This window comes from Centroberyx affinis, unplaced genomic scaffold (genome assembly GCF_046629955.1).
Source record: "Centroberyx affinis isolate AG114_WGS23_722 - 3 ecotype Tasmania unplaced genomic scaffold, CSIRO-AGI_Caff_v1 ptg002370l_1, whole genome shotgun sequence".
NCBI classification, from domain to species: domain Eukaryota; kingdom Metazoa; phylum Chordata; class Actinopteri; order Beryciformes; family Berycidae; genus Centroberyx; species Centroberyx affinis.
The window spans coordinates 135,724-161,285 of record NW_027280628.1 but is presented as its reverse complement, the minus strand read 5'-3'; the positions used below and the strand labels follow the sequence as shown (position 1 = coordinate 161,285).

Here is a 25,562-nt window from a genome sequence, read left to right as displayed (position 1 = left end):
CACACAGTAGGGAAACAAAACATCCTCTAAGCTGATGCCCCTCAACATTAATCTATCTCTCTGCTCCACTCATACATGTGTGTACGCACGCACATGCTCGTGCACGCGCACTGTACACACACGCGTGCGCATACAGACACACACTGCACACACTAGGAATTCTCTAATTTTGCATTCCTAATTTTAAACTATTCTGTGTAAAGACAGAATAAAATGTAGGGGGAATTTTACAGGGAGGGTTGTCTTTGGGTTCAGCAACCAATCTTTTACTATTGCCTTTTGAACAACTCGATGTTTGTTATCTATGAATTTGTACCATAAATGTACAAAAATATAGAAAATCATTACGAGCCTCATCAAGAAAAATTAGCTCTATCCACTGTCAGATGATTTAAACTCCAAAAACTTCATGACTTTTTAATTCTAGCTCCTTGTGGCTTCTCATGCTATGAAACCCATAACAAGGTTTAAATGTTTCCAGCGTGTATCTCCCACCTCAATGTTGCCATCTCCTGGCCTAACAGGATTAAGCAAGGGGATCACACAGGCCTTTTTTTTTTGTCGAGCAAATGGATAGCTTGTGCCAAATATGTCAGAGGGAGTGATTACACCCCTCAGTGGCCAGTTGGCCCAACAGTCTGCCCCCAGTGGCCGGCCCTGTGGGGGCTGTCAAGACCAGGCAGACTGGGGCTTGGTAAGGAGCCAGTCCTACGTTTAACAGCCAGCTCTTACCCAGCCCAAGTGTCATCTGCCCCTGCCAATGGGAAGCAGTTCTCACCCATCAGATAATGGCTGAGAGGAAATTGCTTCAAGGAGGCAGCATTCTAGGATGGGAATATGGAGATGTGAAATATATTCAAGGAGGGGGAGAGGAACCTGGTCCTTGAAAAGACACAAATTAACATTCATGTACACACGCACGCACGCACATGCACACACACACATGCAGACACACATAATCTCACACACATACAGACACCCATAAAAACACACACACAGACACACGCAAGCAAGCTATACTTTATCTTCCCTGCTTTGAATAATATAACCGTCCCACAGAGAATAAAATTTATTCACAGCCTGAACTACCAAGCAAATTCTGATTTACCCCGCCTGATATAGTAACTGCCAACAAGCCACGGGAATATGAATTGCAAGTATGAACATCCACACTGTAGACACATAAAAAAAAAAGGATTTGCAGTACTCCAGTATCTACAATGACCAGTTCAGTGGAGATGTGGGAAATGAAAATCAAAATGAAAGTTGGATAGGGATATGTCAAGTAAAATATGTGCCTGCAATCAACACATACTCTAAAGAACATAACTGGAGGTAAAAAGAAACAAATGTGTACTGATTTTCAGGGTCCTCATCCATGTAGCTTGAGGTGCTGAAATTCAATAAGAAGCATGAAATGTAAAGTAGTCATCATAATTGGATTGAAACCCTTAGTGGAATCCTTTACCAGAAACAGAAAGTAAAAAGCACACAGCAAGGTCTCACACCACAGTAGGAGCAGGGGAGCTGATTTCAAATTGAATCCAAGTGTTTAGCACACAATTTCAGGTTGCTAGTATCCATCTAATTAGCCTGTTCCAGCCTCTGTCAGGACCAGATGTTCCCTCAAACAGGTGCCTTAAACATTTATGTATCATTCATTAGTCAGAGGGTTATTGATCGGTGACTGTGTGAAATGTATACTATATAAAAGTGCTCATGCTTGGAGGATTTGTTGTTGCTTCCTTGTCATTGGATGCCAACATGGTAAAGTTTCCACCTGTAGATGGCACTATCATCCCTGGTTTCAATCCAGACCTTGAGGGTGGACTCCACTTATTAAAAAAAAAAAAATGTTTTGCTTTTTGTCATGATGATTGTTAAACTGGCATTTTGTTATAAATGCATCAAGTTGGTAAGATAGGCATTTATTCACTCAGTGATCACATTATCATTAAAAAGAGGCTTATGTGGAGCAGCGTTGTTGATATGCATGTAGTTAGCATACCTTTTTGTACATATGGTCAAAGCTGATTCAAAATGCTTATGCATAATGGAGTGCAGCTAGCAACTGTTGTTGCTGAAATGATTCTGAGGCAGTGAGCGTTAGTTCCACAGTGGGGAATGGTTGGAGTCGAGTGGGGGTACAGGAACCTCAGCCAAACATGATTTGTCTCAGAATACTAATACCTCTTTTGATCTGCCTCGGCTTTCAGGAGATTTAAACAACAAAATCTGTCTTTCCAAATTTCTTAATAGACTCAGCCTTTTGTGGCCAACATGAAGAAATCCTAGAAACATGTTTACACTGCATCCATATTAATGTTCTGGATTTGTTTGAAACATGTAGAGTCCACCGAGATCTAATTACAGGGAAACCCTGCATTATTCATGCTTGGCCCTAATAGACTAATTAATTTATCATAAAATAGTAAGACAATTTCATGATTTTCTTATGTTATGCATTTTATTACCATAATTGATCTTTGTTTTACAAATATCTTTTTAAGTTTTCCTTCACATGTCCTAAATTCAGGAGCTGCAAAGGAGATTTCATCCATCCTGAAATTATCTGAATGCATTTACTTAGAGAGTTGAGGCAAAGAAGAAGAAAAAACAACCAGACCTAATAACATCAAGGCCACAAGTACCCTTGTGACTTATATGGCTCTTAAAGCTATTTAGGAGCATATTGTGACAGAATGCAATGTGTGATTAGGGACAGTATGCTAAACATTTGGCCAGTTGTAATCAGTTGGAGAGCTGTGAGGATGAGCTGTGGTTGGGGGGGTTATCTGCTGCTTGTAGCGCCATGGGAGGTGCCAAAAGCAACAGGGACCACTAGCCAGTCTGAGTATCTGGCACCTCCACAGCTGTTGCTCACATGCTTCCACCCTCTTGTCTCACCAAGGGCCAGCACCAAGCACAGGATAATCTTGTTTTATCTGCCTTTCAGACAGCCCAAATGGCCTAGATTAAACTCTCCACATGACCCTCACGGTCAGAGCAGTGACATGTATACCCCCCAGTTTATTAGAGCACCTAAGGTTAAAGTGAGATGAGGAAACTGATAAGGGGATGGCTGGAAAATGTCTGGATGGTTTTTTATAAGTCTGCACCTATCTAAATTATCAATAAATACTCAGCATATTCTGAATTGTGAATGGTAGTTATATCTTCCCTTAGTTAAAGTATCTATTGCAATCAAAACACATGAATGAAAATAATCTAATTTTCTCAATTCAGCTGCTACAACTGATATGGTCTAGGTGTTATTTGTATGTAAAAACACAAATAAGGGATACTCACAAAGGCTGACAAAATCAGATTGTAAAACCTAGAAAATAGAAAATATTAAACACATTAATATGGCTTTCTCACGACAGAAAATAAATATATAAAAGTGTTTTTTACTGAGATAACTGAGGACTGCATGGGAAACGAGGAAAATGAAAACTGGCTGGCAGTTTTCTAACAGTGGGTGACATAGTTGCTATTATCCAAAAGGTGGTCTTTTGAGACATTTGTTCCCAGTGGCATATGCCAGGATTACTGCTCCCAGTGTCACCAAAAGCTTCCCCTGGCTGCTACCTGGTGGCACATGAGGTAGGAGAGATGCTTTGCTGCCAGTGCTCAAACTGTCCTCAAATGGCCCTGGTTGTTAACTATAGAAGGCTGACATGAGACTGATTTCTGACCATCATTGTGATTACTGTGATGTTGACTGCCAAGCCAAGATTAACAATATTCTTACCATTAATTAAAAGCACCTCAGTAAGAGAACAGATGGCCAAAGCCATTAATCTGCTGTAATGCTCTTACTGTCACCACACACGTCTTAATCAAGCCGTGATCTGCATTAATCACCTGACTTAAGTGACAAACAAGTATCACTTCTATGTTAGCCAAGCTTTGATACCTTTGGTGACCTTGCAGTGATGTATTGATTAGAAAAATACTTTGGACATGAGTAGATTATGTTTTATATCATGGCAATTAGCTCCCACTTAAAGTAGGCTGCATGAAGAAAATAGCAAACGGACCAATCGCCATGCTACCCGTGCAGCTGTTTTAATTGTTATGTTCTGTGCTTTAATTTTAGATATGGATTGAAATATTTTCATCTGCTGTTGTTTGGTGGTAACCTAACCTTGAAAATCGTGGCTACACAAAGTGGTAAAGGCGTGAGACATTTGATAAGATTAAACCTTAATCCTCTTAGTGGCAAACAACTAATTTGGCTAATAATTCTGTATTACCTACTGACTCCTCATAGCCATAAAATCCTGGATTTCAACACCCAGCCAGCATGGGGCCACTGTGCTGCAGGCTTTGCATGTCTGGGTAATGGTAGGAAAATATCTTGAGTATGTTTTAATCCTCCCCTAATGTTAGCTCAATGTTCTTATTTTCTGTGTGATCTTATTTACAGCATTAGATAAAAATATAAATAAATAAAAGTAATCAATATAGAAGTCGATTGTGAGGGATATTTAGAGATAATTCATATTTTTTGGTGCTTCATTTTTACACTCTTCATCAGGATACTCCTCACTCCTGTGATCTTAAAGGGTAAACAGCCTCAGTACAAGTGAAGGCGGTAGAAAACCTAATAGAAGTCCATTTAAGTTAGGCTTTGTATTGGTCTGCCTTAGCTCAGCGCATTAATAAACCCTATTTCAGGCTGATTGGCATAATAATAGGGTTTAGCAAAATCACTTGTTGATTTGATGTCTGGTAGATCTGAGAACAAACACTAAGCGCCCACCTCTGATGTAATGTAATCAAACCAAAGCGGGTTCCAAGTTTTGTATAGGATACATAAAACATAGGCCCACTCAGCTGTGAGTTGTCTCAGCAGTTTATTATTGTTCTTTGTCAACAGTGTAGCTCTTGCCAACAATAGCAGACCACCTCATCCAGAAAAAAAATCAATTTTCACTTTCTCTGTACCGTATTTTAGAATAACGGTAATGGCAAAATTGAGCTTGTGTAACACTTTAAATAGGGCATCACAAAGCTTTATCACCCCTAGCTGAGTGACACGTTCCAAGTGCCGCAGTCACTGTGGCTCTTTTAGGGTGTGTGGTTTTTAACACCTTCCTGTATGTGCCCTCTTGGGGGCTCAGACAGATTTAGCCCAAACTTGTGCTAGGTGTCAAGAGCTCTTTGAAGGAAACAGAGACGCCTTTTAATCAACAAAAGCTAATCACCCATATGGTTGACAAAAGTCTGGTTGATAGGACTTATGGTCTTTTGTTAGCACGCTGTGAGCTGATGCTCGTAGTGGTGCTGTGAGTGCGTGTGTGTGTCTGTGTGTGTGTGGGTTGGGGGGTGGGGGGGTCACTGAGACTAGTTTACTCTTCTCAGTGCTACACCAATGACAGCTTCCAAGGCCTGTGTTTTATAACAGCATTGTTGAAAAGGTGCAATTCAGTATTTATTGCAGTTCAGACTATGGCCTCGGTTGTAAATTCATAGTTTTCTCTAACACTAAGCTGGAAAGATACCTGTATTTAAAGTTATTGGTATCCAAAACACAAAAGTAATCAAATGTATTATTAATATTATTATTATTAGTAGTAGTAGTAGTATTATTCATTTATCCTTTATTTACCCAAGATAGGCTCACTGTGCACACATACTCTTTTTCAGCAGCGTCATACTTCACATTCATACAGTTACACACAGACAATTCAAGCAAATAAACAATAAAAAAACAGCCTATAAACTTACAAATTACTTAAAAATACATGTACCTATTTTGAGATTAATCAAAGAAGTGACTTGAATTCTCCCATTGAAATCAAGTCAAACAGACCCAAGTCATCCTGCAACTAATTCCATGCAAAAGGAGCAGAAAGCACAAAAGCCTTAAGCTCACATGGATGTTAGGGACAGACAGTTTGTATAGGTCCATAGTTTCCAAGGTTATGAGATATATAAACACACAAGTGAGATGGAAGCGAAACAACAATAGACTTGTAAATAAAAGTGCACCAGTGGCTAAGTCTGCACATGGGCAGAGATGGCCAATTTGCTCTGGCACACAGGCAGCAATGATGGGTGAGTGTTTTGAATCCAGTAATGAACCTAAGTGCACCATGATAGACAGTGTCCAACATGCACAAACACTGAGCTGAGACATTCATATATAGCACATCACCATAATCAAGCAAAGGCAAAAACGTGGCTGCAACCAATCTTTTCCTGGAATTATAGGAGAAGCAGGACTTATTTCAATCAACAAGGCAAGGCAAAACAAGGCAATCAACATGAAGTTTAAACGATTAACGATCATCAATTAAGAAACCCAAATACTTACAGGTTGATACCAACTCAATCAGTATCCGAGGTAGACTAGCTGGTACTTTCTTGGCACCTGAAATGACACTTGTCTGGCTGTGTTGGTTTTCTTTATATTGCTATATTGTAGTTGCATCTAAATTCCTCCTTATTTGAAAACATCATGTTTAGCATATGGACTAGATTGAAAGAAAATACAGTAACATCTGTATTAGAAGAATACAAATGTCAGAAGAATATTTCTGGATTCATACTTTAGGTTTCTTTCAGCCTACATGTCAAATGAGGAGTGTCATACACAGTGTCATAGATGAGATGGGATCCTATTTCCTATTTTGTATGATAGTATAATGTATATGTGCTTTCCTTTTGTATGTGTCTCTACAAAAGGATCATTTGTAATTCAAACTACGTTGCATTTTCTACTGCTTTTACCACTTCTCCCTACATTTTACCAAAACACGAAAAGTATAGAACTAGTAAGAATAGTACATTTCGCCATTATCTACCTTGTACCATTATGTACCTAGTGCACATGATGATTGCTGCTGTGTTGACCCCAGGTATAGTCCTGGCATACACTTTTTTCTTTGCATCCGTGTCTCTTATCACAGCAATTGCTGCATAATTTCTTGGACTGTGTGGTTGTGGTGACAGCCCAGCTAACCTATTCAATCTCTCAACCTTTCAACAGGTAGCTAGGCTTCCAGCGCCTCTGATGTGATGTGGTCCTACTGAAATGTAAATTCAGACCTCTATAGTGTTAGTTAATTGATTGCCAATGTGCAGATTTCTTTAGGTAACAGTATTATCATCCTGATTAAAGATCCTAAATGAGTTTGTCTGAAGAGCCATTTGCACCCAACTCGGGGGCAACAGCAATTTGCTGCAGAGACAAACGTTTCCCGTTTGCTGGACCACTGGAAGGCCATTGGTCGATGGGGCAACCTATTTGCATATACCAGGGCTTATAGTCCAACAGCAAAGTCAGTGCTGAAATCAGTTGTGATTCGACCTGACATAGCATAACTCGTTGCCTGTTTGAATCTTTTATGAGTCTTTTTGGCATTACACTACTATAGCCCTTGAAAATGGGATTTTGTAAGTTTAGAGGAGTTGGAGAGTGTGCGGTGCTTGTTTTTTTGATATACACTGTTCAGTGCACAACTACAAGGTATTTCACCTATGAAGAGGATGCGCCCGGGACGGAGATAGGAAATTTGTCCCAGGACCTAAAGATTGATCCAGCTGATGACCCTGAAACGTCTTTCCGCTTCATGCAAGAGACAAACTCGTCTGTGATTCAAATGAGGGAGATTGATGGGCTTTTGACTGTCGGGGAAACAATTGATCGAGAGGAGCTCTGCCCCAGGTCTCCGCGTTGCTTTATCACCTTCGACATTGTGGCCTTCTCCAAAGAAAAGTTTCAGCTCATCCACGTTGAGATTGAGGTAAAGGACATCAACGACCATTTCCCCGTGTTTCTGCGCAACGAGACGCACCTGGAGATATTGGAAAATGTTCCGCTGGACTCAAGATTCCCACTAGAACTTGCTCTCGACCAGGATGTGGGTAATAACTACATTCAAAGCTACAATATATCCCCCTCCAGCCATTTCGTTGTTGAAGTGCGCGACAGAGAAGACGGGGTGAAGTATGCTGAGCTGGTACTGGTGAAGGAGCTGGACAGAGAGGTGGAAGACTCCTACACGGTGCAAGTCACAGCAGCGGACGGCGGAGTGCCACCTAAGTCCGGTTCAATGACCGTAAACATCAAAGTGCTGGACTTTAATGACAACAGCCCGACGTTTGAACACAACTCACTGAAAGTTGAGCTGAATGAGGATTCTCCAGTGGGCCACCGTGTGCTCAAAGTGCACGCCTTTGACCCTGATGACGGCGTCAACGGTGAGGTGATGTATGCATTTGTCGGGACATCATCAGAAGCAACGCGCCTTTTCTACGTCGACCCATATTCCGGTGACGTGACCTTAAAGGCGTTGGTTGACTTTGAGAAGAGAAGATCCTACGAGCTGAACATCAAAGCCTCCGACTTGGGGAAGAACTCCGTCCCGTCGACCTGCAAAGTTGTGGTAGATGTTGTGGACGTGAACGATAACGCGCCAGAAATCAGCATCAAACCGATGACCTCCTCCAGTGACGGGGTCGCCTACATCACCGAGGCTGCGGCCGCGGAGAGTTTCGTGGCTCTCATCAGCACCTCGGACAGAGACTCCGGCTCCAACGGCTACGTGCGCAGCAGCCTCCACGGGCACGAGCATTTTAAACTCCAGGAGGCCTACGGGGACACGTTCATGATTGTTACAACGACCACCTTAGACAGAGAGAGGATCCCGGAGTATAACCTGACTGTGGTGGCAGAAGACCTGGGAAGTCCTCCTTTCAAAACTGTCAGACAGTATACTATTCGTGTGACAGACGAGAACGACAACCCCCCTCTCTTCAGTAAGCCAATTTATGAAGTTTCAGTCATGGAAAATAATATCCCAGGTTCATATGTAACCACTGTTGTGGCCCGTGATCCTGACATGGGAAAGAACGCCAAAGTCTCCTACAAACTCATAGATTCAGAGGTATCAGGAGCCCCTGTGTCCACTTATGTTTCTATAGATTCACTCTCAGGATCACTGTATACTTTAAGATCCTTTGATTACGAGACTCTTCAGCAGATTGAACTGATCATCCAAGCAGAAGACAAAGGTTCCCCTCCACAGTCGAGCACATCAACAATCAGGATCAGAGTTGTTGATCAAAATGACAACTACCCATACTTCACTTTCCCTGTCCTTAAAAATGACTCAGCTGACATCCCTCTGCCTTACAACGCACCTGTGGGGTATCTGGCCCTTCGCGTGGAGGCCGAAGACGAGGACGAGGGAGTGAATGGGGAGCTCTCTTACCGAATTGTGCAAGGTGACCCAAAGCTTTTTACAATGAACAAAGACACTGGAGAGATTGCTTTAAAACAATGGCTGGCAGCTGAAATTGGAGACATATTAGAAATGAAAATAGCTGTGAGTGACAATGGCAGGTCCCCCCTCTCCACTAGTGCCACTATTAGGTTTGTTGTTTCAGACACAGAGCCCTCCGAAGACCAAGTTGTCATTGTGTTACGGTCAAGTGACGAGGAAAACTCCAGCCTGGATGGCTCTCTAATAGTCATCATTATGCTCAGTGGGGGTTGTGCATTATTGCTGATTGCAATAGTGATTGTTGTTGTCACATGCAAGCTGAACCGCGGGGAGACAAACCACGGCTCCAAGAGAGAAGTGTCTCACAGCCTGTTTGACAGCAGGCCCGTTCCCATGCTCAGCTCCACAGAACCAAACATATACGGTGGTCAACGAGGTTTCTTCCATGAGCGGACTGCTTCATCTCTGGATGATTCCTGCCTGTACGAGGAGAGGAGCGGGGACTCAGAGACAAAGGTGAGTCAACTACTGCAGTATTTTTTTTTTTTTTTTTTTTTTTTTTTTAAATATGCATGTGATGTTCCCAAGCGCTGCCTTGATCTCAGTGCCAGAAATGGAAACTAAGCTCCCTGCTGTCATTTTGTTTGTTCTCTTAGATGTTCCTGCCCTCCAAGCATTTCCAACCAACATCTGTGTGGCAAGGTGACAAATACTGCTTGCAAGTGAGGTAAGAACACTAGTGAAATGTGTTTTTTTTCTCTCAGATAGGACATCCTTTATTCACAGTCAACACTGTCTGCACAGAAGGTACTTAACATGCACTGTGCATACATTTAATTGCGGCATGCCTGTGGAGCGAGCATGGATGGGTAGCAGCAGACAGGCCTCATAAGTGGAAAAAAAAGACAACATCAATAATCAAACTACAGCGGTGCAACAGTGGCTCATGTGTTGATTGTATTCACAGTGGCATTGGTATCACTGACCAGTTGAGCGTGAAGGACAGCGGCAAAGGGGACAGTGACTTCAATGACAGCGACTCTGATATCAGCGGTGATGGAGGCAAGAAGAACTTCAGCACCTTCCAGCCTGGGCCAAAGAGTGAGTGTTTTGACATTAAATCGCCATCAAATAATCAGCACAATGATATGACAGATAAATGACTGTAACATAACATCTAAATACTGATTTTAATGTAACATAACCTGTCTCCCCCTTATAATTAAGTATCTGTTTCCCTTCAATTTCAGGTTCATCCAGTGCTGCAAACACCTTATCTGGGGATTGGCAAGGCACTTACTGCGTGGTACCAACCCAGAGCTTCAGAGCCACCGGAGACAATGCGTACACAATAGGCTTTTCCCCAGCGCCAGTCTTCAACAGTCCTCATGCCTACCCCCACTCTTGGAAAGACTCTGGATACGGCACAAATCGCCCCAAATCCAGGAGCGCTGTGCAGACCTTCTCCAGGACCGGGACCCTCCCGTCCTACTTCCCCCAGCAGCAGCGGGAGGTTGCTGTTGGAAGTGGTGAAATCCGTAAGCAGAGTCCAAACATTGTAACAGTGGCAACTGCATTAGAGGTTGCAACTATTTTTTAATAAACTGCGTTGATAAGCTAATTGAGATGTGGTCCGAATGCTGAAACACAAAGATGTAAATATTTGTAAAACTGGTTGTTGCTACATGGGCAACAGATGCACATGTTTTTCTTAGATGAAATTAATTATGTATATATATATATATATATATGTCATGTCTTATTTATGTCTTTATTATTATTTGAGCTTGAGTATAGCTTATGAAGCACGTGTTTCTTTTTTCCAATAAATCTGTGATTGAAACAAAGAAAAGTGTCATTATCATTTATTCTACTCATGTTTGATATTTTGCTACTCAAATATGTTGATATGAATGACATACAGAGATAAGATAATAATTTTCACTTCAGAGAAATGGAACTCAATTTAGGAGTTCAAATGTTATTCGTATCGCCTAAGAAAGTCCAATCTGTATTACTAAACAAGAACAACTCTTCCAAAGCTGGTAGCTACAGTACATGATCAAGACTCAAGTCAGTGATGTTAAGATGTAAAATCTAGAGCTGCTCCATTACCTAGGAGACTGGCTTTGAAGACTCATAGGTTGGTTGGTTGAGTTTTTGCATGCAAATGAGGGAATGGTGTTGGTTCTCAACTAGAAAATATATGTACCATTATCCCTAGAAAATCATGCAGGGTGCTGTCATAGACACCTCCAACTCTTCTAAATAATTCACAATGTAGTACACAACGCTGTACAACACAGAATAGGTTGCTGGACAAATTCTACAGTCTCATTTGCAGCTATGGGGGACAGAAAATGTTCAGGTGTAGTATAACTGAGCTGTTCTAGCTAGGGCATATGGATAAAATATACAGAAGGTGAAATTCATAGGTATTCTCATATAACTTGTCATCTGAATACACTCTGGGGTAGACAAGGCCTGACTGCATTGTCCTTATCAGACCTCATCAATGTTACAAAGTTTAATTCAACCATGAATATGTAGGGCAAGTGAGTGCTGTGTCTGGCCCTGGGTGATTTATTGATGAGACATTGATGTATTAAAAAGCTAAAACCTACTCTGACAAGAATCGACCTGAATACTGTTTATATTTTTTATATGTAGCTTTAGCAAAAAAAGAAAAAAAGAAAAAAAAAGAAAAAAATGTTCTGAAATATTTCAACATGGAATAGCATTTCATTGTGTGAAGGTAAATCAGGCAAACACAGTTGAAAGAAACCGCAAACTGCATCATAAAATATTCAAGATAAAATCAATTAAATACATCTCTTAATCAAGGGACCATGCCCATCGGGAAGTACATGGCTTTTCAACTTCAAATGTACAGGCCTGCTTTAATATTGCTTTTCATAAACATTTTAAAATTTGCTCTTGAGTTTAGTAACTGAAGGCAAACTCAAAATATGCTATGTTATTTTAACACAAAGCTCAAGAGCTGCTGATTTTAATTAGTGCATGCAGATTTGTCACAGTCATTTCTTAATTCCTTTTCTTAATTCTTAAGGTCAGCTTCAAATGAGCCTGCAATGTATGAAAGTAAATAAGACAGGAGTGAAGGATTGTTACAAATTACATAATAGCCGACTAAGGGCCAAACCCTGAAGAGAAAACAAATAGTTTCCAAGGAAAGCTGCCAAGGAAGCACCATCAGTGATAACTAATGGTGGATTGAGCTTCATAATCAAATTCATACCATTATTTCTTTTCTATTCAGTTGCAGGAAAATGTGGCTAAGAGCAGCACTCATTTGCATCAATGTAAATACCTAAATGTTTCTGATAGTAAAGATAAAAGCTGGAAGAGAGTGGATTAGGTGTCTTTTCTTCACTGTGAAGCGCTGAACAGAATCCTCAAACATCTGTTACAGCTTACCACAATACGCCATCTCTTGAATAGAGGACATTATACCAAACCCATTCCCTGATTAAGTTGTCATGACCACCTTTGATTATCTAGTCCTTGTAATTTGCGTTGGGACTGCAGTTTGCAAATTGCATAGTTGTTAAATTTATTTTAGGCATGGAGTCCAATGGGGTTTCAAGGCCATGCAGTACAATAGGCAAGCATTAAGAAGGAAGGTCATATTTGTGCTCCCAGTGATGTGCAGTGGTCTGACAGATAGCCAATTGTACACAGAGGGAAAATGCATTCATCAATCAATACAATATGGCTTCCTTCATCATTGCTTTATATTTTCCTTGTAGGTCAAATAGTTGCCCGTTGACCCGATAATTTGTGCCACAAGGTATATTCATCTGCAGAGTTTAGTGAAAGCGTGTGTCTGTTAGCAAATCACATTGCATTGCGCTGTGTTCATAACCAATGGCCTTCACTTTAATGACCTACAGCAGCGCTCACACCCCTTATACATTTGAATTCCCGTTGCAACTGACTTCACTCAGGTTGCCTCCTCAGGCAATGGAAAATGAGTGTTATAAAGCCAGTTTTCTGCTCATCAGTAGTCGACTGACAAATGAGTCAGATCTACACACGTCATTTCTAGCCTCAGCACCTGATGGTGGTGTGTTTATTTCTGACAAATGGCTAACTGTGTGGTTGTGGTTGTGTTCAGATGGCCTCTTGGCATCGTGGCTTTAAGATATAATTCCCCAATGCACCCAGTGCATAAAGATGCAGGCCTTCTGGATTGATGTCATTTGGTGCTTCAGGCCCATCCCACAATGCAGTGCTTTATACTACTTGCACCTCATCTTTATCTCTGTCTGAACTGCCAAGCGTGGATATTGACTTTTGAAAGCTTTGAATTGTGGGGCTGGTGGGAAAAAATACTACAATTTATTTTCCACTTGACAGTTTGTCTTAGAGGTAGAAGTTGCAGCTATGTTCATTTACCATTGAAATTTGGTCTGCATCATCTACAATAAGGAATATTAATATTAATTATGCATTCACTCCCACATCAGAGCAAAGTGAAGCAGTGGGATAGTAGTGGACACATCAGACACGGGGCAAGAGCAACACTGTTTACTAAATTATGGGATATTATCACTGGTGCATTTTTATTCCTCTGTAATTACTATTCAAACATATGCTGTACCCACTGTCATGGGCCTGCATTTGTGCTTTTATGTCTTTGGTCACCTCATCATAGTAGCCTGTAATATGTGTGCATACACTGATGCTGAAAGCAAATTTACCAACACAAGCTTAAATGTGTGGGTGGATTTGATCACTGATGGCTGATATGCTGCCTCATTTCATCATTCTGAAGGCCAGTGCAGATGTTAGAAATGTGCCAATTGCTTCGATTCAATTATCAGAGACAGGCATGTTTCTATTTTCATTGCTCATATTATGTATTTCAAAATGTTTGGAACAACACCGATACTGTAGGGTTCTCTGTATGTCAAATGATGCCATATGCTTGTTCCTGTGTCGGGTACAAAGCTGTTCAAGTCGGAGTCTCTGTCCATGTTTTGGATCACAACCACAAAGCTGCTCAGCCCCAAATTACAGTATGTTGAAATGCTGTCCCTCCATCATAGGCTAGTTTACATAGTGATCATGTTTGTTTTTTTAAGGTATTTTTTTCCACTCTAAACTGTAATGGTTTTTATTTTTATAATTGTATTCTTTACCTTTTTATACAAGGACTTTCAGTATGTGACAGACACATTGTTTTATGGGTATTTTGAGGCTGTAAAATGCCTGTTTACATTTGCAATGTTAAGTAGTCTATTTCACTAGAGTAAAATAGACCTGTATTTTTAGTTAACAATGGGTTTGGAAAATTCCAAAAAACATTTCCATCTGCAAGTCAAACTCAAACAAAAACATTAGCAAACATACACAAAATATGGATGGTCAAATAAATTGCTGATTTTATCTTTAATATAACTATTTTTTCCCAAACTGTAATGGTTTTTATGGAAATTTGGAGAGAGTTGTCATTGATAACTACGACTTCTACTCTGACTGCAGACATATCTGGTACCAAGTTGCAACCCAAATTATATGACTTTTTTTCCAAGGTCAGCCTCTACAGTGACACTATTAGAAAACAGTGATTTTAACCACCATGATAATGTTTTGAAACCAATAAAAACAGTGCAACTAATCTTGGAAGTGGTGTTTGCAAGAAGATTGAATGTGCACCCAATCATACTTATGTCTACCCACTAAATGCGATTTAAAGCACATTGTTCTCTGAAAGTTCTCTAAAACCAAAATTAATCTGAAAATTTTAGTGATTGCAAAACATAAAAATCCATTTGATACACCTAAACACAACATCAGAACAATAATATGTAATTAGCAATTTAATTTTCATTTCTGTATTGTCCTCTTCTTGGAAAATACAAATAATATGACTTGACACAATGATAAATACTATACATGACTTAGACAAAGAGGAGAAAGGAGCACAGTGAGGTGCTGCAGTAGTTGAGTGGACATTCCCCAGGGAATTTCCTGGGCATCTGTGTACAGTCCTTTGCCTGCATGGTTTTGAATTTACTGAACTTATTTATTTACTGCTATATGCTGTTACATTTCTTTCCTGCCTTCACTGTGTCTAAAGATACACATAATGATAGAGCGAGAGGGAGGGTGTGAGAGAGTTTTATCAGAGATAGAAGAACCTATTTCAAAGGAAGTGTTGGCAAATGGTATCATGTGGCGGTAGCCCATTCAGCCACTCCGTCAAGCATTACTGTTTTTACATTACTGGGTACTTCCTGAATTTCTAACGTTGCATTTTCCAGGAGGGGATGTCAAAGTGGGTGCCAGAAAAGAAAAGATGGTAAGTGTTCATTTATGCTTCAGACTCCATATGATTGTGCTGGTGGTGACAGTATCCAGTCATGGGTCAGTCTATGACCTATTGACAGCTGTACATCTCTCTGTCTCTTGTTGATTAAACCCACATTGGATACATCAATAAATTGAACATTTGTGCCTCAATCATCAATGCCGTATCTTTCCCAGTGTTTCCAATTTCGGCACTATAGTACCAGTCTTATCAGCTGCTACACGATGGTCCTGCACCCCTCAACAGTTCAAAAGTTTCTTTGGATACCCACTATGATCTAGACCAAGATGATTGCATGGGGTTTCTTTCAGATTGACCTAACCTTAAAGAAGATAGTTATGAGTGTCCAGCTGCCACGCCTACCTAACCCACCAGCCTAATGTGTTCATTCAGTATGTATTCGTCATTAGTGGAGCATTTTCTAAACATGGCATGCAATTCTAATTAAGATTCACATTCACACAAATAATGACAAATGAGTTATGCAATCACATCTATCCCTTTAAAAACACTCACTGTTTATTTCTGTGCAGAATATTCTACACACTGTAACCCAGTGAGCTAAACACAGATTTGCACAAATAAAGTAGATTTGTATAGCTCTTCAATGGCTGTTTAAGAAAATATTTCCTTAACCTTCAGTAGATGTGTAGCCCATGGCAGCACTAAAGAATATTCACCAGATGTCTGTCCATCATATTAATTCTCATACCACTAGGGGGAAACATCATGCTATGGAACCTCAAAATAACAGGCCAACACATCATCCTTTACATGTACGTATGTGGAATAGTGAGGAACTGATTCTGGCTAAAATGTGGTTTGGACAACATGATTTAACAAACTAAACAACATATTTAATACATCCATATGGTTATTAGTGGAACCCTAAAGGTCCAGTCCATTAGACCCTGAAAGTCTTTCTCTGGGTGTGCTAATGGCTACATGAAGCAGAGAACTGCAGTGAACTGTAGCTCTTCAAAAACCATATTACAAAATTACACCTTTTAATGGAGTGCCGCTGAGTAAGTGTTAGGAAGCCTGTGATCAACAAGAATTCAGTGATACCAAGTATTGTTGCAATAATGTGCCAGTACCTTTTACATCCCCACTGCCATTTCAGATGTGATCATTGTGTGACTAGTGCTTGCAGTGACAAGTTAGCCAATGAGTGATATGTTCCTCTTTTATTCAACTCATTTCATAAAGGGCTACCAGTGAAGCAAATATCTAAATCTGGGGTGGCCTTGTCAGGATGGTCTGGAGCTACAATAAGGATGTGGTGCATTCAAGTCTGGGGAACAAACAAAGGACAAATGCACTTTGAAAGGCTTGTGCAGTCACACCTTTCTAATGTTCATTTTCAATTGAAGCACATCTACCAGCTCATGAATGGAATATATCCCAGGTTTTGCTCAGTTATCTCCAAAAACAGGACTAAGACCAAAAAATAACTAAAACCAATATAAATATTACGTGCAAACTATATGGATATAAATTAATATTTGGTACATTGCTTGTAATATAGATAGTATTCACATTCATAGTAACATTGGTGATAACCAATTCATATCCATTTGAGCACATTTACAGTATTGTACAGCAATAGTTCAAATCCTGATTAAACTTGTATTGAGGATAAGCTGTTTATGTGCATCTTCATAAATCACAAATATCCCTGCATGCATGACTAAACAGAATACTCTGAATATTACCATAGTAACAGAACAGACAACAAAAACAACAATAAACTAGAAATGGTATGCCTCAGTGCCTAAGCTAATAGCTGCACATCGTAGCTATCATATTCACATTTCTCATAATCACCATATGAGCTTATCTGTTATTGTAGATAGATACGGCATCTACATGCGCCAGTTCAAAAACAGAATACTAGAGCAGGAGAAGTAACACAGGAATATTAATGTATAACTTAATCTAGAAATGTAAACACACTCAGTGATTGCTGCTTTCTCACCTCAGTAATAGACTGGTCGACCTCTGTCTTACACAGCACATGCCAGCGCCTGCAGTTCTGCTTCTGTAGACTATGTCAGCTCTCACATAGAGCTTTGGTCCTGAGCTGATGATGATAAATCTGTGCCAGTTGTTCACCAGTTGATTGTGCTTTACTGCTGAGCAGGGAGAGTGTCTCATTATGTCAGTGTGGGCCGTCATTGAGACAGCTGCCAAAGGAAATGCAGTCTAGATGCTATTCTATTCTCTTCTATATGGAAGAGAAAATTAGGGAGAGAGAGAGCCAAGGCAAGCGAGAGAAAGAGAGAGCACACGATAATATGTCCCATCAATCAGTCTAAATGACTTGCTTGTGTAATTAGCTAACAATGTTTTGTTTCTCAGGTTCCCCGAAGTTATTAGTGGTTCACAGTTAGTCTTGAAGTAATTGGAATGCCTTAGAGACAACACTTGATGTTCCTCTATCTGTATGGGACTGACAGTTTATTTTTCTCTGCGGGTGACTTCCCTCCTCTTTCATGTTCCTACAGTATTTGTGAATTAGTTTCCTGTCACTTTACAGTACAGCCTAATACTAATTGGTGGTGAGATATATGCGTTCACACCCCGCTAGGCGGCAGGGTGTCTTCCTTGTAGTGAACACTATGACATTAACATCACTGAAAGTTTTAGAAAACGAATAAATTGGTGTTGCTGTGGTAATATTGTTACACAAATTACACAACGCCATCCTTGAAAACAGCATAATCTTGAGAAGTTTAAACAACAGTGGGACTCTGCAGCCACCCGTTCTTTAACCAGTGCCTGGCATTTTAATTTGATGCTTCATCTGCAATTAGACATGCACTGCATGGGCATTGACTTATTTTCAGTGAGAATCAAACATTTGCTTCCCACTATAAGTCTCTTCTGACAAATAGAGAGAACCGGGTCAATTTGGTTTTACTTGGAGTTCTTATTAAGTATAGATGAGTTGGACAATGTTTTACTGAAAAATGAATTTGTCTGTCATGGTTTGGGCAACTACTATATCAGTTACATGCAAGCACACTATAACCAGAGTGTTGGTTCAGTAGTCATTTGAAAGACTGAACGTGTTGTCAGAAAGAGAATGATGAGCTGGAAAGCCCTGTACAGATGAATGGAACAATATGTGGGGAAAGTGGACTCTGCACTGTTTGAATTTGTGAAAAGATAAACATCCCAAGACAAAAACCAATCTGATAGGGAACATCTTGGGATGTTTGCATAGCCATTGGTTTCGTTGAGGTTTTTTTCCGTTTCAATTTAACACAGAGGAATATTATGTCCCTTTTAATTTTCTGATAGTCCCTTGCCTCACAAGCAGTTTGCTGGATCGGCCCAAGAAGTTAATTTAAATGACTTTTTGACAATGGTGATCGATCTGTTGCATACTAAATAACTTTCAGGGACTACATAAGTGCTACTACAGACAGAATAAAATGTCATGAGCACTTTTAAATCACAGTCCTCTTGTTATTATGTATAATCGCTGTTTCGCCTAATTGCTGCAAGCAATGTATGTGCAATAGTCGTGACCTTACAATAATCCCGCATACAAAATAGACAAAAAAAAGGGAGTAATTACAAATGTTACGTTGAATTTATGGTACAGTGTGCTCCACTGGTTCCTAAATTACTTGCAATTTGCAAGCAAGTCTTCGAAGGCTTTTGACCCAGGTCTAGTATTTAAAATCTAAAAAAAACCATTTGTTTGTTGTTTTCCCTGTGATTGTCAAGCACAGTTGTGGCTGAGGCAGTTTTTCTTTTTGTTTACTGGGGAAGATCACAGGCTGGGTCATATTAGAGATGTTTTCTACTCCTGTCGGAGGATAAGTTGTAAATTTAAGCTCACGGGAAATGAAAGATATAGTGGCATGCAGAGTACAGACACCAAAGTAATGTCACCTTGAGTGAGCATTCCTCTTGACTGGACTGGCAGGTGATATCAGAGGATAAACTCCATTTTGACCTTGTGTTCACTCATCACAACAAAAACACAAGAAGAGAATAGCACAAAAAACAGCCATCCATCACATTTCAGGTATTATTGCCTTCAGTCAGCTGATATCACTAGGCACAGTTGCAGATAACTGCACTTCACTCTGTCTGGAGCAATGCATAGCTATCTTAGATTTAACAGTCTTATTAAAAATGCGGAAAACTAAACATATCTTTGTTAACATTCAGACCCATGAAGCTGTGATTGATTTCATCATCAACCAAGTTATTTTCATGGCCAGCATAGGAACATCAAACACCGTGACCTCCATTATTTCCCCTTTGAAATTGCATTCACTTTATTCGCTTCTCAGACTCTCCAATACCTTGAATCATTTCTCCGGGGAGGCACTTTTTTCTAACCTGCTGCTTCTGTGCCGGTCCTGAGAGTTCTGTATCCAGCAATTCTCTCACACTGTATGTGGGACACTTGAGCTACGCGCGAGACAAGGCATCTGGCACAACCTTGTGCATCAGTGTGCTAGTTTCTGCTCAGTGAAATATAGACACAGGCCCAGAAATAAACTGGCACACATGTTATATTTATGTTGATAACACATGGATCTTTTTTAGTACAAATTAAATTCACTCTTCGATACAGTACAAACACAGAGACTAGTGTTTTTTTTTTCTCATTTCCAACATAAAAACAGATCTAAACATGTATTTGACGTGAAATTTAATTCTGAACTGGTTTACTCCAACGTTCCAGTTGAAAAAGTATTATGGTGCAACTTCAATGTGCGTGGAATGGGACGGAAATTCCAGCAACACTTTCAGTAGTGAGAACAAATATCTATTAGAAAAACCATCAGTTTCTGTATGGCTCATTTAGACTATGTGTTAGTAATCTATCGGCTGTTATTTCGATTTTCTCATTTTCTATTAATTGATTCTAGTGTGTCTTATGTATTTATATAGGCTTGTGGATTAATTGTTTTACAAACCCTGATGAAGGCCACGTGCCGAAACGTGTTGGTTTTACTAATAAATATTTGTTCTCAGTACTGCAAGTGTTGCTGGCATTTCCTCTTAAAATTCAAATAATGAAATACATTAGCGTGTATAGTTCACACAATACTTGGATATTACACAAGAAAAAATCATGTATATGGTAGCAGGGTGACATACAGATTGCTTGTAGCCTCTTCAATGGTGTGATTGTTTTTTTGTGTTGCTGAAAACAAATGTAAAATTTGTATTGAGTAACTAAGCTTTGAGCTCAAATGCCCAAGCCTTGAAAGCTTGAATCAAAAATTCACCCCTAAATAAAATTCCCATATGATATTCTTATGATCTTTGAAAACTTTGTCAATAACTGTGAGTGGAAACATCCAAAAGTAGACAGTTTTTTCACCAGCTATGTGTGAGTTTGTTCCTAAGTTAAGAGTATCAAGTTCTTACTGGAGACTCAGAAGCTACAAGTTAGGTTGTGGAGCATTTAAGCCTAACTAGTTTGGACATAAAGTCATTATTGAGATGAATAGCCAATCTATATTAAAGGGGGTCATCTGTCCTTATGGCTACCACACTTTAAGCTTTCCAGCTGGCACAGGCCACTTAGAATTATAGTTGACTAATTTGTGATTCAGATTTCAGATTTGCAAATAAAACCTACTTGATTGAATGGAAAATTGTATAGACTTCCTGAAATAAGTATATTGCATGTATGTTTTGTAACTGCAATTCTGTGACTTTCTGTCACTTCCAACTGCCTTATCTCTGCCTAAGAGCTAGGCGTTAATATTTGATTGGTACTTAGGATTACGTTGTAACTAATCTGTGGTGTAACTGCTTGTATTTTAGTATTGTGTAAATCAGGATATAATGTGTGCCTTGAACAAGACAACGAAACCAGCCACCGTGACATATAGGCAATAAAGTGAAGACTCGCCTTGTGGACTAATAGTGTTTGTTTAACATTTCAGACCCATTGAGCATTAGTTCACTGAAATGCCATGGGGATTACATCAGAAAACCTCTTCATATACACAGATTCAACCCTCATCATCACTGTATCTATATCAGCCTCTCATTCATTATCAGTGAAGCAGCTCAAGGCTTTGCCTGTTAATGCATCGCAGATTATTATTCTTTGTTCTCTTGTGTCTAACACTGGGAGGGACATGATCATATTCACAAGTCCAAATGTAACTGTTTACGATTATAGTGATGATATATGTGAATTCTATTCCAGAGTGTATCTCCTGTTTAACATTCCTCCTGTGTTTGTTTACGCTTGTTTTCCAGACTGATTGATGAGCAAGTAATTTGAGAGGTTTTAGGTGCATAACTGCGTCAACTCTTTAAAGGCACCTGGTCAACAGAGAACTGCCGCCCCTCAGACGCCTCTGTCCACCTCTTACAGTGCAGGGTCAGGATTTTTTAAATCTATCCTACTGACCACCAATTAAAACTCCTTTGGATACTAAAAACAATCAAAAATGTTTTCAAGTCAGAGTTTTGTTTTTTGAGAATTTGGCAGCAGGTTGTGTTAGCTCCGCATCATTGGAGCCCCAGAGAATTTCTCTCAAAATCCAATGCAAACAAATCAACTCTTTAACCCATGCACTGTGGAGAGTCAGGCTTGACTCCTGATTTTTGATTCAGAGTCGAAATGTTGACTCATTGGCCCTAGAGGTTTTGCATTTACATGCAAATCCATGGCTGATCTAACAAAAATATCTTTTTCTAGCTGTAAAATCACAATAACAAAGCTTGTGAGGGGTGTAAGACTTATTCTCATGCATCGATAGCCGGCCAGCAGCTCTGCCTTGGAGGTGGGTGTGGAGGATTCACGTCACAGGAGTCAGAGAATGAGTCAACCACAGAAATCCTGGAGTCATCACCACTAGTAGCAGGCCGAGTTCTAGTCATACCCTGTACAAAGAAACAACCATTTTAAGTCATTTAGTCTCATATTCAGTCTTAAAATCTTATTTTTTCTTAGAACAAGTGAACAATTCTGTCAATGGGCTGCGGTTTCACTTTTTTCAGGAATTTTGTGAGATAAGTGTCAAAATCTTGTAACAAGGCAGAATAAGGCAAATCACTCGATGAGTATCGAGAAAAAAACACCTATATTAAACAAGTTTATTTGCATTGGAAATACTGATTCTCACTAGGATCTTTAGTCTCAATATCAGATTAAATGACTTGTTAAGATGAATATTTTTTGCAGTGTACTAGAATAGTATTTCAACTGCAGGGTCATGACACAGACAAGGGTTGTGGGGCTATTCTGACAAGGTCGTGGACATAAAAGTGGGTTATAGGGGCATCCTGACTGTATTATATAAATATGAATTGATCAAGGGTAATAATATGCTTTTTTTCCCCAAAATGAGATATATAGAGTTTTGGAAATTAACAAATGTTTATCTGTGTTTACTTTGACAACTAGGGATGGTATAAGAAAGTGTTTGTTTTTTTTCTTTAGAGCTACAGAATACAATTTCAGCAATTTAAATTTTAACTTAACTGGCAAATGATTAATAAGATATTCCTCTTAAAAACCTGTACAACTATGTAAGCATCTGGCTGAAGAAGTGATATCATACATGTAATTTGCATGTATGCACATTGTCTCATGGAGCAATCTGATCTGGCTATGACAGAACTATTTCTCTGCCCTGCCTTTCCTATAAGAAAATTCTATCACTTGTGTTTACCGCCATCAGTATTCTAGTGTGATGCTTGAGGTGTGGTATCCAGCAATGGGTGCAAAAACAGAATAATAAACAACTCAATCTCACCTCTAATCATGCTTGTGCAGAGTGGTAAGTGAATCACATGAAAGAGATGCCAAGATATTGCACTTATGCTCAAATAAGCATAGCTACTGTTTGTCATTTCAACCTCTGTGGAATTACAACAGGTATGATTTTACACCGACAGAATAATGTGCTTTCAACTTAAAATCAATTCGTCATGAAACAACTGACGCATCCATGTCTTTTAACTGCCAGCAAGTTACAGATTGTGGCTCGTTCCAGGTAAGGCGCGGTTCTCTCATTAGAGAAAGCTATCCATGACAAAGTCCTCGACAAGAACACAAGGCAGCAAGAGCCACACATTTAGGATGTGGCCTAGGTATTATGGCTATGAACCATGCTCTCATTCAGGGAGTTCAGATCATATTAAATGGTATGAGTGTGACAATGCAAACACAATTGTCAATAGCAGTCCTTTCCTGAGGTTTTAACAGAGACTGAATGATAATTAGAGTTTCCCTTTGTTGCCCTTATCTCTTACCTGCAGAAATGGCCAATTTATGCAGGCTGCACCCTGGCCAGGCAAAGTTGATGCTCCCCAGAGGAGGAAAGCAGCCATGTTTCAGACAATGGAAATGAACTCAGGGACAACTCAAGGTTGATTTAGATCCAGGGCAACATGAAATTAAATGAGGAACCCAACTGATCTCGCCCTAATGTTGACACAGCTCCTTCTCAGAATATGCCTGTGTATACCTGCATCGCAGAGGAGCCTAGCATCACTCAGATCTGGTCAAGTGAGAATAAAAATGCAAATGTCATATTGTTGAAATGCTGAGTGAACTAAATGTCAATCCATCTTTTCAATATGAGATATGAGATTCATGTGGATATTGAAGGCAAGTGTGATAGCTGCAGAAGGCAGGTTATACCAACAGCTGTGATATTTGAGCTGTGAAATAAGGAGTCCTTTTCAGAGGCATAAGCAATTCTCTTATATCCTTTTGTGAGAATATTCTGAAACACCCCCAGCTTGTCTTTCTTCTTTTATCTTGTGGCTGGATCCTCTCAAAACTATAATGATGACACCTTACAGGCCAGGAGTTAGGGGGTATTGTCTTCAATTATTGATAAAAATCTGTAGTTATGAAAATCAAAGTAGCTAGAATGGTACTACTGACAGCATAGTATTCTGAGGGGCAGAGACACATTTCTTTTTCTTATTTTTGTCAGCTGGTAATTTCACATTCCTCAAGCTCATCGCGATTGACCACCTGATCCAGTCCTCGCCGGAATGACCACTTGCCAAGTCCTTACTGCCTCGACTATATCATCTCCTAACACATTTCATTGATCTATTCATAATCCCTAGTTCACATCCACATGTATTAGGAGCAACATCCACAAGCACGTTTTTCATCTGATGCTGCTGCTTCGGGCGCGCACATCAGTAAATGAATCACGTAGCACTAGAACAGCCCTTCTTCATGCGATCTTGCCAGACCTATTGGAGAAACCACCCCCAAGGCAAGATCTGTCACTGTTTCACTCATTTGCTGGAAGACGATCAGAAACTATGTTAAATGCACCAAGAAATACACCGGAGTCTGCTGTGAGGCGTCGAGAGGATTCCAGTCAGATCTCACTGCGAAGAGAGCGGGTTTCAACAGTTGACGTGGAGAATTGAGCGCAGGAAAAAGCGATTAATTTTGATTATCTGAAATCTTGCAACATCGCACCTCTTGCCTTTTTTTCTGCAGCCGTTCACGGGAGCTACAGTGCAGATGAGCATTGTCCGAATGAAGGATGCAAGAGCACTGGGTCCAACTGGACTGGATTATATGGGATTACTGGACTGATTATAGGACAATCATCGGGCAAAGTCGCAGTCGCGCTATAGATGCTCCTGAATGACGGGAATACAAAAGGTTATCCTGGAGAAACTGCTTTATCTTCTGCTTTAGTCTACTTTGTGGCATGGGCTGGCTGTGTGCTACATGAGCAGAACCCATATGCAACAGTGTGCCGCACAGAAAAAAAGTAAATGCATTGTGAATGGTAATATTGGGCAATGCTGCATTTTGAACGGGCATGTCAGTATTTGCTGTAGCCTAGGTGTAGATGTCGCATGAGGGCAATGCGCTTTTGTAGGCTACAGTCTAACCTTCACCATAGAGATTCAAACGTTTTAACCTTGATGCAATAGGGAATATCACTACTTCCTAATCGCTGATTATTTATTTAGTCCTCCGTAAGGCAAACAGAGCATTTCTG

General features: G+C 39.9%; 1 protein-coding gene across 1 annotated transcript; it reads left to right on the top strand.

Annotated features, from left to right (window-relative positions):
• The first annotated feature begins 589 nt into the window (after nucleotides 1-589).
• On the top strand, nucleotides 590-24,586 carry pcdh8 (protocadherin 8). Its single transcript, XM_071533473.1, has 6 exons — nucleotides 590-694; nucleotides 7,467-9,755; nucleotides 9,896-9,966; nucleotides 10,207-10,340; nucleotides 10,490-10,777; nucleotides 24,522-24,586. Exons 1-6 carry the CDS (start codon nucleotides 590-592, stop codon nucleotides 24,584-24,586), a joined length of 2,952 nt encoding a protein of 983 aa, XP_071389574.1.
• Nucleotides 24,587-25,562: the final 976 nt, after the last annotated feature.

Coding starts and splice junctions, on each gene's coding strand:
- pcdh8 (XM_071533473.1), top strand. CDS start 590: ATGTCAGAGGGAGTGATTACACCCCTCAGTGGCCAGTTGGCCCAACAG. Junction 695..7,466: donor ACCAGGCAGACTGGGGCTTG/GTAAGGAGCCAG, acceptor TACACTGTTCAG/TGCACAACTACAAGGTATTT. Junction 10,778..24,521: donor TGTTGGAAGTGGTGAAATCC/GTAAGCAGAGTC, acceptor TATTTTTGTCAG/CTGGTAATTTCACATTCCTC.